At 33.8% G+C, this 16,685-nt stretch overlaps 1 protein-coding gene across 2 annotated transcripts in view; it reads left to right on the forward strand.

The window, feature by feature from the left end:
• The window catches only part of EYS (eyes shut homolog), a 1,775,980-nt gene that overhangs the window by 1,020,752 nt on the left and 738,543 nt on the right, over positions 1-16,685 (forward strand). For both annotated transcript variants that reach the window (XM_057527983.1, XM_057527984.1), the window contains exon 25: positions 16,301-16,491. In XM_057527983.1, coding sequence (XP_057383966.1) covers positions 16,301-16,491 — 191 coding nt within the window. The remainder of the gene's footprint in view (positions 1-16,300; positions 16,492-16,685) is intronic.

Raw genomic sequence — 16,685 nt, forward strand, 5'->3', positions numbered from 1 at the left:
TGAGATTGAGTTATTGAAAATACTTAGAGTTGATAAGCAAATTTTAATATATGTTACGTTAATCTTGTTATATATACTTCTTTGTAGTAGTTCCCTATTTTTAGGAAAACCCAAAAAATATTATAAAAGGAAAATGGCAGTGAAGAGGAGTGGACAGGAAGATATGCTGTGAAGAAATAACTAAGAAAAGTAAATATCTGAGCGATTTCATGTAAGAAGTCCAAGATATGAATGAAAAATTGGATAGTACAGTACAGACCAAAGGAACTAGGGGAATATTTCTATCTGCATCAAATTTGTACTTGTTCATTCCAAGGCCACAGCTCTGCTTCCCAAAATAGATACTGAGATATCTAGGACTTAAATAAGTGCAATATCTGACATAGATACAGCAGAATCCTCAGTCAGATGTGCAATTCAATGTTGAGATAGATTTTCTTGGGGTGAAATTGCATAAAGAAATCCAGAGTAACTCAGACAACCAGCTGGAAGCTACTAGTTTAACCACCAACCCATTCCCAATTATTAAATTTTAGTTTTCTTTTGAAATTGTTTTCATTACATGGTGAATAAATACAACAAAAACTTACATCTTACCTAAATAAACAATAACAAATAAAAGAGAGAACTGTGCCTGCCATCCACACAACTTAAGGTGTAGAACATTATCAGCATATTCTGTGACTTTCTTTTTGGCTATCATTCTTTAGTTTTTCTTTATAATCATATACCACTAAACAATATAAAAATACAATATATTAATATATTAATAAAATACTTACAAACAACCTTAAGCAACACATTGTTTTATTGGATGTTTTGAAATTTATATAAATTTTAAAATAATATATGTTTCCTTTCTGCTTACTCTTTTTGATCAACATTTTGCTTATTAGAATCCTCCACGATGATGCATATTGCATTTTTCCTAGCACGTATGAGCAATAGTTCTTTACGGCATAAGGATAGAGATGGACTTGTGCATCATACAGGGTGAAAACATTTAACTTTTCCAAATTGATTTCATCTATGCCTATAATCCCAATCAAATTCTATAACAGCTCTGGTTATTTTATAACTTTGGGAACGCCTCGTGTTTTCAGACTGTATAATTTTTGCCATCCAAGTAGTTGCAAAAAATATCTCACTGGAGTAATTTGCAATCCTGGTATACTAATAAAGACTAGTATTTTCCCCTGTGTTACTGGTAGTTCATATTTTCTCTTTTGAGAAGAGTCTTCCCAAGATTTCTATGCCTTTTTTGACTGTATTAATTGCTTTTTTCTTATTGAATTGTAGTTTTAGTTTGTCTGTGTTTAACTTTGGATACTGACCTGTTGTCAGTTTTATGTTTTGCAAATATCTTCTTACTGTTTGTCTTTTATTTTCTTTAGCATTTTCAGATTAACAAAATTCTTAATTTAATGTCTTCAAAAAATCCCTATTTTTTTTTACGACATTTTTTTGAGGCTTTTAAAATAAATACTTCTTTTTCCCAAACTCACAAAAATATTCTGCTATATGTTCTGTCAAAAGCACTAAAAAGTTGCTTTTCCCATTTACTTCTTTGGGCCACATACAATTGATATCTTTATATATGACTTTTAATTATGAACAATTTCAATTTTGTCCATAAGCATGAAAAATTGTCTCAATATCATTTTAAATAGTTGCTCCAGAAAGGAGAGAAACTCCTACTCACAAAGCTCCCCTTAATCTTTTTAGACAAAAGTGGTCAATACTTTCTTGTTCTTGATTTCTACAGTTTTTAAATAACTTTAAGGAAAGTCCTCTTCTTCATGTTAGTTTCTTTTCAGAGAGTTTTGACAATGCTTAATTCTTTGTGCTTCCATTAACTTCCTCATGTCTTAGAACTACTACTTAAAACCCCTCAACTATTTAGTTTTGAAGGGTATTTCCCCATAGCATACCCTAGACATAGAGAGGGGTCTCTAGTCACACCCAACTCTCTTCCCAACATTTCTGCTGCTCTACTAAAACATAGAGAAAGTACTCTTGCCACAAAATTAAGAAGTTTGGAAAACAGCCTTTTCATGTGCTGAAGTTTGTCACTGTAAATGGCAAAGAGATGTTTCCAGTGCAGCACTTTTATACTTGTGATTTCAGGTAAATTTAGAAATACTACATCATCTTACTTGTGTCCTGCATTTTCAGGTTTGTTCCTTTTATCTTTGCTTCTTTGCCTACTTTCTGATTGCTGGAGCTTTTTATTGAGTTTATCCTCTAAAATTGTAGTTATTTTCTCTTTTTCTATTCCTTTAATGTTGATCTTTAAAATTTTATCATTCATACTTAGTGTATAAAGTTTATCAATATTTATTCCATATTCTTAGCAAACACAAGGATCGTTGAGCACTGTCCCTCATCTCTGCTCCTCTTTATCTAACATCATCTTCCATTTTACTTCCATCTTATTTATGACTATTATTATATTATACACATATATTAGAAGAATTCAAATCTAACTGAAAGATATAGATTAACAATTAGCATTCCAGTTAAGTATGACGAGTTAATCACATAAATACCTGTGCTTCCTCCTGATATTCCACAAATAGTGAGATAGATAGATATAGATATATATAGATATAGATATAGCTACAGATTGCTCAGACAAAGGTAATGTAGAGGAGAAAAAAAATATAAAATTTGCAAGCTGGAAAACAAATGAACAAGGGCTGTTTTGTCTGAAAACAGACTAAACAGAGCTGAGAATTTGGAAACTAAAATTAGGAGTGGGAAAAATAGAGAAGCATGGTGATTTATAGCACAGAATCCACGGGAGCCTCAGGAAACAGCCACACCAGATAACTGGGAGTGTGAGTGAGAGTGGAGTGAAAATCCCACTAGTCAAATGCTTTAGATCTGATACATTTTTCACCAAACCATCTATGTACTGATATATCCAGCAGTCCTTGAATGAAATCAGACTAATTTTTAACCTTAATGTGTCAGGTTACCCTGCACAGCCCACTGAGCCCACTGAGACATACGAGGACATACAGATGACAAGAAGCCTCAAATCTTTACAAGATATGTCCTCAAGGAAATTCATATCTTTTATTTCCCGATTTTTATTGCAATTTTTTTCTCTAAATTAACACATCTCTATCTTTAACAACATCAGAAGTAAAAGGAAACATTTTAAGTTACAGTATAAAACTAATCCTCAATAAAATTGTTGAGTAGAAGTTGTTTTAATACTAGGAAAAATGGAAATATCAAGTGATTATTACAGTTTTCAGACATTCTAACAGTTGACACTTTTTTTTTAACATCTTTATTGGAGTATAATTGCTTTACAATGGTGTGTTAGTTTCTGCTTTATAACAAAGGGAATCGGTTATACATATACATATGTTCCTATATCTCTTCCCTCTTGCATCTCCCTCCCTCCCACACTCCCTATCCGACCCCTCTAGGTGATCACAAAACACTGAACTGATCTCCCTGTGCTATGTGGCTGCTTCCCACTAGCTATCTATTTTACGTTTGGTAGCATATATATGTCCATGCCACTCTCTCACTTTGTCACAGCTTACCCTTCCGCCTCTCCATATCCTCAAGTCCATTCTCTAGTAAGTCTGTGTCTTTATTCCCATCTTACCACTAGGTTCTTCATGACCTTTTTTTTTTTTTTTTCTTAGATTCCATAAATATGTGTTAGCATACTGTATTTGTTTTTCTCTTTCTGACTTACTTCACTCTGTATGACAGTTGACACATTTTAAAGTCTTATTATAAGAAAGTAATTACTTTAAAAATGTTTGACTTACAGGTGCAGTATAGATAAATGGTGTAAAATATCAGTAATTTTCTGGAATGAAAATCCAGTTGTTTTGCTTAATAAAGACAACTCGGCTCTTTTATTTAGTAATATGAGTTCCAAATCATTTCTCCGAAATCAAAATAGAGTCAACACTCAAAATATGTGCCCTGGAAAAACTGAAACTTACCAAAGACATCATATAGTGCCCCAAATTTGCACAACTATGAAGTAATGAATCCCCATTCAAGTCCTCTGAATTCAGATCCAATAGTTCTACCATGAAAGTTATTGTTCTTGATTAGATCCTTTTTCAGTAATATAAAGGCATTTCTGCTAACCCACCAGAACATCCACTGTCACTGGAATATAAAGAAAATAAACTTAGTATTTTAAAAATGTGACTAGAGAAAACAAACTGTATTGCATGTGCGTGTTCCTCAACTTTCCATCAATACACTCCAGCATGGTACCCCACTGCTCTTCTTTACTAATCCTGACTCTCTAGCTGCTGCCTCCATGCTGGGAATATCACTTTTTGGCTTATAAACCTTCCTCCTTGGACTCTCATAATGAAAAATATATCATTTCTTCTTTTTTTTCTCCACACTTTATTCCAAAAGAATTAGAAGTGGCTTTTAAAAATGCCACATAGTATAAATAAGTGAGGAAACATGCCAAATATATGTGGTTTGTGCCTTGACTTATATTAATGATGAATTTTCATATCAGTAGAAGGTGCATGAAAGGCCAGTGGGCCTTCTTAGAGTTTCCTAAATGTGGCTGTTCTCAAAATAAATCCTCTAACCTGTCACACCTGCAGGAAAATGTCCATGTGCAAGAACCACTCCCATCATGGGCACCTTAAAGATTGCTCTGTGTGCGTGTGTGTTTGTGTGCGTGTGTGTACCCATATGTGTACACATACATGAGAGTGTATAAAATCATATTATCTGTACACTTTTATGTGCATAGCCTGACTTTAATCTTATTTTCTGGGTCCCACAATTTTGAGACACATGATTCTGTTTTTCCTTTGTACTATTCCCTGTGGCCAGCTGCTGGTTAATAGCAGAAATCTAACAATGTAGAAAGAGCAGATGAAGAGTTGAAAATTACATTTAATTAAAAACTGAATGCTAGGAATAAAGCGAGATATGGATAATCACTATTAACACCTCTATTTCTTCCTTGTCCATCAGTAACGTCTGAGCATTGAAAAGAATTAAAGCTGATAATTGCCAAGACAGCTTGAGGAGGATAATTAGACTGTAGGTATTATTGAAATAACATGATAGATAGTAAAATAAAGTACATGAAAAAAGAATATTAAGTGAGTAAATATAAAGTATTTATGATTCTATTTAATTACATATGAGTAAAGAATTAACTATTCATTTTTTTCAGCACAGGAAAAATATTTTACTTTTGAAATGTTGCCCAGAATAAGCAACAACATATCTGGAAAATTAGAAAAGTGTATTTCAAGTTTTATTAATTATAACATAACTTATTATAGGAGAGGAAAACCTTTCCCATCTTCCCTTCTCAGTGCTTTGGGTGGTCTAATAATTAAATTGACAGATTAACAGAAGAAAATCAAATTTGATTTTGTATATACAGAAGCTCATAAAAATATGAGACTAAAGAAGTGACCAAGGTAGGCAGATTTTGTAACTTTTAGACAAAGAAACAATAAATATAGGAAGATTTAAAATTAAAAAAAAAAAGAAGTTTAGGCTAGGGGTAGTAAATTAAAGAAGTAACAAAGTTTGTTTCTTCAACCTTCTCTACCCTGAATTCCTTGTCTCTGGTGATAAGCAGTCTCTTTACCTCCTGGTACAGGGACGACACCCTTCACATGGGAGATTATATTCTGCTTTCAGAGGACAAAGGAGTGTCAGAGTTTCCTTCATGCCCAGGTTTTTTCTTAGTACCTTTAATTCAAAATAATCAACATGGCAAAGTGGCATATTTGGGGGCAGCCTGCCCTCAACCCCATCATTATTGAGACAGAGTGTTTGGTTACATCACATAGGGGATAGTACTGTAGGATCATTTGTATTTTTATTGTACTGGAAATTAACAAGCATTACACATTAGCAATCAGTTTTTAGCACTTGTTAAATTTCTACTTTATTCCCAACCATCATAGTCCAAATCTTATGGCTTCTGATGAATACACAATGTGACACACCTATGTAAGTTTATCCATGATTGGTCCCCTAGAATCTATTATCATGATACACATTGACAGATAAAGTTACTCTTTCAACATATTTTTTTTTCATTTTGTCATTATCAATCTTATAAATGGAAAGTTTAGGTTGTCAGAATCAAAAGAAAAAATAAATACAAAGACTTCTCAGCATGAAAAAATGAGTCCCTCCTAAATTTGCATGAGCATCATTCCAGAGCTCTCAGAGCCCAGGAACAACAAAAGAGCCCTGAGTTACTCATTTTGTTTTCTCTGTAAACTCATTGGTCAAGGAGATGAAGGGTTAAAAAAAGTAACAAAAGTCTCCCCAGCGTGGCCACATACTCATTTCTCTATGGAAATGTATTTTTCTCATAAGCCTCATATGTTTTATGTGGTAAGTAAATAACCAGCCCACCAGGAAGACTCTATATAGCCTATAATATTTCTTAAACAATACACAGTAGGAGGAGGAGAAGGAGGAGGAGATATTATACGAATCATCTCAAAGATTAACTATAGCTTAATTTCAGAGTATCTTTAGTAATCAAATAGTTATGTAAATTAGCTAAGAACTCAATGATTATTTATAATTTTTTTAAAAAGCCATACTGGAAAACTAGATTATAGGCACTTTGGAGCCCACTGGAAAGCGGGGCACAGTTTGTACATTCAATGATACACATCATTACACATTCTCGTGCATTATAGAGAATGTAAGAATTCAATACGAGGATCCACACTGGACCTTTTTAAAAATGAATACTGTATTTTGTTAAAAAATTCCAAAGACTGTATGTTTCCAATAATTGATCAGCAGCCTGTTCACACAAAATAAAACTGGTGTTAAAGAACATGAGTTTTGATAAAAGAAGCCCATTTCTAAGATCTATCACTTTGATCAAATTACCCTATCTAAGCTTCAGTTTCTCAGATAGAAATATAGGGTTCATAAGAACCTAGTCCTTACACACTTTCCAGACTGAAGTGAGACTCAAACTAGATGATGCATGTAAAGAGGAAAAGACAATGGGATATGAATTACCTTATTAACAAAATTTACAAAATAATTATCATTATTTAAAAAGTTAGCTTTATTCATATATTTTGTTCCTGTAAACAGGTAATAAAACACGTTAAAAAAAGTGAGCTGCTGGGGAACAGAGGGCACTTCTGGACCTCACGGCAGCCCTAACACACACCACCTTGAAATCCTTCAGGTTCTACCTAGATGTACTGAATGTGGCCACACCATGTGCTTCAGACCTTCCTAAATATCTGCCTCAGAAAAATGTAGAGCATATTCTTATAACAACTATTTTAAAAATAAATTTTGCAAGATCTTTGTTTCATTGTAGGAAGTTTCTTTCCCAAATACAAACTGGAGCAAATTCTTTGTCTAGCACTTCCACACATTTTATAACAGAACAACCTTCTTACTGCCGTTGTATTGATGAAGAAACTGAGAGGATCAAGTAGGTTAAAATATTTATCCAAGATCTCACAATTTTAAATGATAAAGTATATAATTAAACCCAGGGTTCCTAACTAAAATTATATTTGTTGTAATTACAAGATCATAATAGGGGCCACCCTAATTTTATGGGTAATCATTATATTAAATGAAATCTTTTGTAGTTATTTTAGGATTTTGTACAATTCACAATTTTATAGGTTGATACAGAATTTGGGTGGCAGATAAAAAAAAAAAAACCTCCAGAAATTAGAAATGGAAATTCACATTGCCCAATTTATTTAATAAAGCTAAATAAAACTTTAGTATGCAAGTTAGAAAGGGAGCCAGGAAAAATGAAAATTAAAAGGCAGTCTCAATCATCAGAATAGATACAAGTATCCTAAGCATGGATTCTTGTAATGAAATCCATATATGTACATACATTGTAAGCAAATGGGATTTATTTCTGGGATAAAATAAAGGTTTAATATTAGAATATCAAAGTTATTTACAGTATAATCATATCAGTAAGTGAAAAACCGATAAAATTTAATATTAAGGTCTGCTAAAAATGTCAGTGAACTACAGAGTAGAAGGGAAATTCCTTTTACAACACTTGGTATCTTTTTTCTGTGTCCCTCACAGCTTCCATTTGGCATTCTTTGTTGTTGTTGTTGTTATAACTCTACTGAGGTATGACCTGTATCGAGGTATAATTGACATATAACATTATATTGGTTTTTGGTGTAAAACATGACAATTCAATATTTGTATACATTGTGGGATGATCACAACAATAAATATGTTACTGAGTCCAAACTCATTATGCTCACCACATAACGGGCCAATTAAGCCAGAGACAAGGTGTTGGGGCAGGGAATAGTGACTTTATTCAGAAAGCCATCAGACCAAGAGGATTGTGGGTTAGTGTCCCAAAGAGCAATCTTACCTGAGTTAGAATCCAGGCTTCTTTTATACTAGAACAGGAGAGGATGTGGCTGGTTGTTGCAGACTTCTTGGTGCCGGCCAGACTCCAGAGAGGATGTGAATCCTTTGTTCTTGCAGCTGTCCATGTAGCTCTGGTCACCATGTTACTGTCAGCGTCCAACAAGACAATTGTTATTTTTTTCTGGAATTTTTATCTCTGTATGAATGGAAAAGTGTTATATTTTTAAAGGTCACAGCCTTGAGAATGGGCTATCCTTTATATTTCATGCTATAGGCAACATTCCTTTGCAAAGGTGCAGAGCCAGCATGACTAAGCACAGGCAACAGAGCACAAAGATTAGAGCTAAAGGAATAGATCCAACATGCAGTCAGGTTTGTTCTTCTCCTTCAAATCTAGTTACCATCCATCACCATACATAGTGTCAACAACAAAAAAATTAATCAGTAGTCAATGTAAGAAGAAGTGGAAAATTTTATTTGAGCCAATCTGAAGATTATAACCTGGGTGACAGCTTCTCAGAGAGCTCTAAGAACTGTTCTGAAAAAGTAACGGGGGGGAGGCTAGTATATATGTGACTTTGGTAAAGGGGTATATATGTGCAATCAAGCACTCATCTTGCTAGAAGGCTACTGCTACTTCTGAGGAAGAGAGATCTTAGTTAATGGTTTTAGCACTTTTCTAAGTATGGGAAGAGGCAAGAAACTGAGTTCATAAAATTTTCTCGTGAAAATATTTAACTATCTTAGCATCAGTTCTGCCAGGTTTCCCACAGCACAAAGTGCCTCATCTTGATCTTCACCCAGAAATCCTTTCAGGATGTACTGTAGGTCAGTGACTACAATGGCTAATGACTTGATTCTTGTAGAACTGGATGGTGGGCAACATTCTTTATCTTACAATCCCTTCCCTTTTGGTCTTAATTTCAACCAAGGTTTAGGAGGCATTTCATGACTAATTTGCCCCATAGTTCAGGAATGCTCAATCCCAGGTCTGTGATGATTTCTTGATAGGTCACTCAACGTGCTATTACTGGTCTAGGCCTTGTTAACAGTAACTGAAGAGGAGTCTCTCGACCTCCTGTCTTACTGGTCTGTTACAATCCAGGAAATTGTTCCCTCTTGGTGCTTCTTCCCATATCTAGATTTAAACTACTACAATCATTGCTCTTATGGGACTATATATTTGATCAATTGTTTCAAGTCACCTAATCATCATTAATTTTATCAGAGGCTCAGTCACACATTTGTTAATGCAAGAAACAATAACCTTGTAAAAGAGGCAGAATACAAGTAATAAAGCTAGTAATGTTAAAAGGTCATAAGTATTTAAGTTAAGAACTTCCCTTAGGTGTGGCCCAGTGTCTCCGCAGGTTGTCTGACCAGTCTGTTCTGCACCAATCACTATCTTTAAAGGAAATGATATATTGGCATCATACCTAAAGTTCACCTAAGGTGTCTGCATGTACAAGGCAAGTGGTGGGTCATCATGACCCCTTACAGGACTGAGAAAGAAACGTTACCTTCTAAGGAGTTACCTGGCTGGTACCAGAAGAAGGAAAATTGATCTTTATGGTTAAGCAGGTATTTCTGCCCTTGGGGAGGTCTGATTAACACAAAATGAATATGCACAGTTCACACTGGAAGGGAGGGAGGAGACCCAAATGGGCAGAGAAAGAATTTTATGTTTAAATTTTTCTTGTCTTGCCTTAAAATTTGAATTTTATTTCATAAATAGCTAATTTATTCATTTTTGTGATGAGGACATTTAAGATTTACTCTCTGACCCCCTCACCCATTTTTGCCCACCCTCATCCCCATCCCCTCTGGCAACTAGCAATCTGTTCTCTGTATCTCTGAGCTTCCTTAATGAGTTAGAAGGTATCACATATAAAAGAAGAGCAAAACACTACTCTCAAAAGTGAAAGCTTAAAAGCCTTCCTTCAAAACAAACAAACAAAAAAACCAAATCTCATTTTAATTATTTCAGTTCATTGTTTCTTCTGATGGTCCTAAGCAATGTAATAAGCTAATGAGACAGTTTAAGAATTAGAAACAAAAGAAAGATCTCATTACTCACAGATGATACAGTATTGTTAAAAATAGGAGAGTTTAACCAGGTTGCTCCATATACAACAGTCGATTGCTTTTCAATATGCCAACATGAGTGAAATATGTAATATTACAAAGGACTATTTAAAATAGCAACAAATTCAGAAGGTTTCTAGAAGTTAACCTAAGAAAATATGCACATGACCTTTATAGAGAAAAGTTATAAAACTGTATTAAAAATGTTTTAGAAGCTCTAGTAAAATGGAGACATATATATGTCCATGTGTAGGAGGATAAAATGTCATGAAGATATCAATTACTTACAATTTTTTCCATAAAATCAATGGGATTCAAATTAGTTTCTATTCAGAGTGTTTATGTAATTTAAAAGGATGCTTGCACATGTTACTGATTCCAATATTTGTATCAAAAGGCACAGGACAAACAGTCAGTAACACAATCCCAAGGAAGGAGAATATGCAGCATTGCATTACTCGATATCAAGACGCATCCCAAAGCTATACTAATTAAGTCAGTGTTTGATTGGCTTGGGGTTTACAGTCTGTCCAATGGAATAGGATAATGATCCCGTAAATAGACCTACATACAGGAAGGGGATGCATGACAGAACTGGGAATGCAGATGAGTATGGGAAGGGTGCCTGCTCTGTAAGTTATCCTAGGCTAATTGGCACTCCACATTTAAAGACAAAGGAGAAAGAAAGGGCTGGAAAGAGTCTATACAGAGTCAATACCAGACAATCCTGCCATAGACAACTGGCCGAAATGTTTTTTAAACAGGAAAGTGGCATGATTTGATTTGTCTTTTACTTCCTATACTGTGGGTGACTATTAAAGGAATTTTCTCTGATAATTTATTTCCATTTGCCGGTGAAAGGAAAATATTGTGATCATAGGTGTTGTGCTTCCTTTCACAAGGACTGTTCATTGCTTTCAGAGAAAAATGTATTCAACTGTTTGACTAGTTGTCTCTCAGCTTGTCTTGCAATCACGTAATTTCTTAAATCTGCCTCTGTAACTCCTATTTATATATATTTCCTTTGGCTACACGGAGGAGTCTCTGCCAATCTTAAACTGCACTTTCTGGCTTTGCATTTCAGTAGTGCTTGTTTTGATAACTTATTTTTTTTGCATTATATGATTATACTTGCTCTATAAATTATGTCATTGACTCACAGTCAACAGACCAATCAATCTGTGAAAATCTATGACAAGAACAAATATTTCATAATTTATTTTAAAATATGCTTACTTCCCACAAAAGCATTTTCAAATGGCATAAATCTTTAAATTGACAGGACAAAAATCAGCATTTTTGAAAGCATGAGTAGAGTGTTTAACAAACTTGGTACAATAGTAAACAGTGGGTGAAGGTTAATTTGCTTACTTTCTCCTGCTTTATTTGTAGATATTAAGCTAATTGAGATGAATTTAAATGGACTACATAAATTTGGATTTTAAGGTGAATTAAACACAATTTAGAGAATATGGAACTATATAGTATTAAACATGGAGAGTATTTTGTAATGGTAGAATCCAAGCTCCTCTTTCTAGAAAAAATGGAAATTAAGAAAACCAAGTCACATGCTATTTCTGCAGCTGATATGTGGTTGTGATCTGCTCACTGGTAGAATCAAGACTGAACACAGGCTTCTTAATAAACTAAGTGCACCTTCCTATATGAATTATATTTATGTGATACATATAATCTTTTGTTAAACTGAAACTTCATTTAACAGAAAAATTTGCACACACACACCCACATATCACAAATGCCCACTATTTTTTCCTAGATATTACCTCCAAGACACATGAAATAATAAAGGATCATTTTGCATTTTCAATTGTGAATTATTTCTTAACATTTAGTTACTGATACATACTCCAGAGAGAAATACATAGTTTGCTATGAATGTTTCTTTGATTTTCTTTGAGTTCTTTGAGTGATTATTCATGGATTACACTGATGTTGACAACAATCTACTAGAAATAGGGTTAAATAATATATGTCCTTTTTAAAGTGTCCAGTCTTTATAGAATCATTATCAAACTATTAATATTGTAGGAGAGCTTGGTATTCAGTTATTCTCTCATAAGTTTCCAACTTACATGTTTAAACTTACATATAGTACACTAACTGCAAAAAATACTCCATTCTTTGAAATGTGTTCAGTATTTTGTGATATGCTAAACCATAAAACCAAAAGAAAAAGACTCAGCTAAGAATTACTTACTTTTTCTATGTATTTACTTTATTAAAGGAAAATGTGCTGTTGGAGTAATTGTTCATAATTTATCCAAGAAGAATATTAACACATTAGTTTTATTTTGTTTGTTCTAATTTTAAAAAGTATTTATGCCTCAGAAGCTATATTTGCCATTTCTTCTAAAATATATTTATTCTATTATTCTTCTAATCTATTTAAAACCCTTCTTTGTGCTATGGGGGAAGGCAGGGTTACTGACTTCTGGTTTTTCACTGAAACAGCTTTGAAGTTTTCTTTATCCTCATGCATTGGAGTTGGCTATGGGTTACTATGCACTGGAAATTCAAATAGTTTTGTGTCAAAAATTTCAACTGCCGGGCTTCCCTGGTGGCGCAGTGGTTGAGAATCTGCCTGCTAATGCAGGGGACACGGGTTCGAGCCCTGGTCTGGGAAGATCCCACATGCCACGGAGCAGCTGGGCCCGTGAGCCACAATTGCTGAGCCTGCCCGTCTGGAGCCTGTGCCCCGCGACGGGAGGGGCCGCGATAGAGAAAGGCCCGCGCACCGCGATGAAGGGCGGTCCCCGCACCGCGATGAAGAGTGGCCCCCGCTTGCCGCAACTGGAGAAAGCCCTCGCACGAACCGAAGACCCAACACAGCCAAAAAATAAATAAATAAATAAATAAATAAGAAAATCCTTTAAAAAAAAAAAAAAAATCAAGCAAGTGCAGGAGCTGTAGAGCAAATCCATTCAGTCGTTCAACAGATAATGTTTCCGTGCCTCCTCCTAAAAAAAAAAAAAAAAAAAAAAAAAAAAAAAAATTTCAACTGCCCACCCAGCAACAACCAAATTTCATATAAATTTTTTAGTGACTAGACTCATTTGTATACTCAGTATGCACGGTTAGAAATGAAGATAAGAACTATGTCTCAGAAGGAGAAGCAGAGGCAGGAAGTTGGAGATGAAAGTTAAAGTCTCTGGCTTGGACGTGTGATTTGCACTTCAAGTCTTTGATCTGCTAATAACCAGGAAACAAAGTATGAATCTGGGAAGTACTGAGATACCAACTTCATCTGCGGTGAACCCTACCCCAATGTTTCAGTAGGAACTGGCCCCATCCTCATCTCCAGTGGAGGGCTTCATGTGTGACCCAGTTCTAGCCAGTCAACTGCTAGGAGAGGTTCATTCTACACTTGGGAAAGTTCTTCCTTCCTCTTTTGAAAACTGAGTGACTGGGGGCACAAATAAGGAGGCATGTCACTTAAGCTACCACTGGCCACCATATTAGAATCAGGAGAAAAGCAAGCCTTAGATTAAAGCTTGCCATGTGAGTAGAAGAACAGAGACAGAAGAAATCCAGCTCTTTTATGAGGACCCAGCTGAGCCTCTACATGCACAAGCATCCATCTGGAAGCCTGTCCTATCCTTGAACTTCCTTTTACATAAGCCATTAAATTTCTTTGCTGCTGAAGCTACATTGAACTGGGCTTTCTGTTTAGTTACACCAAAAGCATATAACCTCATTCAGAGGTATAATTATAAAATGAGGGCATACAATTCAGATAACGATTCTTCTATTTGAAAAAATGAAAACCAAAATTCAGGAACTTGTAATTTAGTTCTAGATAATGAAAAATGTATGGAATTATAGCCCATCATTACTGAATATAGTCTCTATACATATCTTTTCTTCACAAAATCATTCTGTAATTCCCACCACCACTCTTTTTAATAGATTAAGATTTTCACTAAGGGGGATGTAAAATAAAATCTGTATTCATTCATTTGAATAAGAAACACTACAAATATGGTTGAATACTCTATGCAAAATATTTCCTGATTTTTTTAAAATTCAAACATAAGAAAATATAATTTTCCAACCACATTTAAAAATAAAATTAATTATATTTTCCATAAGAGATAGTAAGTGTTTTTACATGTTTAAAAAAACCAAGCACTTGGGGTAGAATGCTAAAGCAAACATATATGGCTCTTGACCTCATGTAGCTTACAACTGAGTGCATGTGTGGGCTTTTATTATAGAGCACTAATCACATGATGGCAAAGCCACTTAATTTTTAAAAAGTTAGTCCAAAAAAAATGTATCTTAAAATAATGAAATTAAAATAAGTTTTGAGTTAGCTATTGTTGGAAAATATATTTCTTTCTGAACCATTTTAAAGCTATATAGTGTTTTCTTTATTTCACGAATGTTGAGTACATTCATGTTGTAATGTTAGTCTTTTTCTGAAAATGTGTTATGCTTTTTTACATTTTGAACTTTAAATAAAACAGATATTTGTCTCCATTCACAATTCATTCAAATAAATGGATGAAACTTTTCAAATTATTTAATGTTGTGCCTTCAACATCATCATTAAAATTCTACAAGGAAAATATATTTGTCTATATAACATAACAAATAAAATAATTCAAAAGCCAAAATTGAAAGCATTGTTAATATTTTCAATCTTTAAGCAACTATCTAATGAATTCCTTGATATTAAAAAATATGTATATGTTTTTATGTCTACAAAGCACAAATGTTTTCTGTCAGTATTTTGAACCGTCTTATCTCTACTTAAAAGGAAATATTTTCTTTGAGGTTTAGCTGATTATTTCCTTAGAGCTTTTTACAAGTTTGAAAATTTACACAATGAGTATTTCTAAAGCTTTATTGAAATCTTAAAATAAGAAAAATATTCTGCATAGAATGTAAACTGTGTTTAAGTTTTAAAATACAGATTTTATGAAGAGTATTTTCCTATGATGGGCAGTGAACTAAATCTCACATTGTTTCATGAATAATCTCTTCTATCAATATTAATTGTGAAAGGATAAACAATTTGGAAGTTTTAAATGAGAGTTTGTGTATGCGTATGTGTGTCACAGAAGGAGGACAGAAAGGAGAAAGATTCAAATTCATGGTTACAGGAATATCATCAATCAGCAAGGATCAATCAAGTATTTATCAAAGAAAAGTAACTTTTAATAATGATATAACATAATTAACTTAGAGAAATCAGCTAACTATTTTTCATTAATCATATATTTATAAATTTAAGAAATTAAATTGTCAAAGTATTTTGCTCAGAATGTCTCCGTATTTTACTTGAAAGACTAAGGTTAATTAAAACATAATCATTCAGAAAGCAAAAGAAAAACAAAGAGAAGGAGATGTTTTTTAAGACGCTGAGATAATATAGCATTGCTCCAAAAGGTGGCAATTCCTTTATTTCCCAATATTCTTTGTCAGCTCTCAAACGCCACCAATCAAATTAACAATGACACAAATCAACATTTTGTACCAACATCTTATATATACAGTGAATAAGGATGTCTTTAGAAAATGTTCCTATTTCTGGTGACCTGTAACATAAAATCTAGGTAAGAGTACTTGAAGATCTAGACATCCCTACCTTCCAATGAAATTTGATCATGATGCCCCCAGTACATATAAATTATGTCAAACCACTGTGACAATGGCAAAGAAAATAGGTGCCCAAGCTCGTCATAGGCAGAAAAGAGTCAGGTCAGAGCCATTTCAGAAAACATTATGCTAACGTTATAATGTGATATCCGACTATTGAACATTTACTTCCAACATAAATTGTATTTTCTTTCTGACTCCACAGATATCAGTTGTCTTTGTTATTATGGAGATTCCTATCTAGAATTTCGGAATGTGTTTTTAAATCCGCAAAATAACATCTCCCTAGAATTTCAGACCTCCAACGCCTATGGACTCCTGCTCTACGTCAAACAAGACTTAGATTCAGTAGATGGACTTTTTATTCAATTATTTATTGAAAATGGTACTTTAAAGGTAAGTCAAATTTATTTAACATAAATTTTAGTAAGTTGTTATGATTCACCACTTTAATGGTTATTATCAATGTAAAATTTAACCTTAAATATGTCTTTTATACTCACCACCAGGCTGTGTGTCCTGTTTTTTGTAATTTCTTCCCATTCAGTGTACACTATTTATATATCAAAATAGTATATGCTTTGAATAGC

This window comes from Balaenoptera acutorostrata, chromosome 14 (assembly GCF_949987535.1).
Source record: "Balaenoptera acutorostrata chromosome 14, mBalAcu1.1, whole genome shotgun sequence".
Taxonomy (NCBI): domain Eukaryota; kingdom Metazoa; phylum Chordata; class Mammalia; order Artiodactyla; family Balaenopteridae; genus Balaenoptera; species Balaenoptera acutorostrata.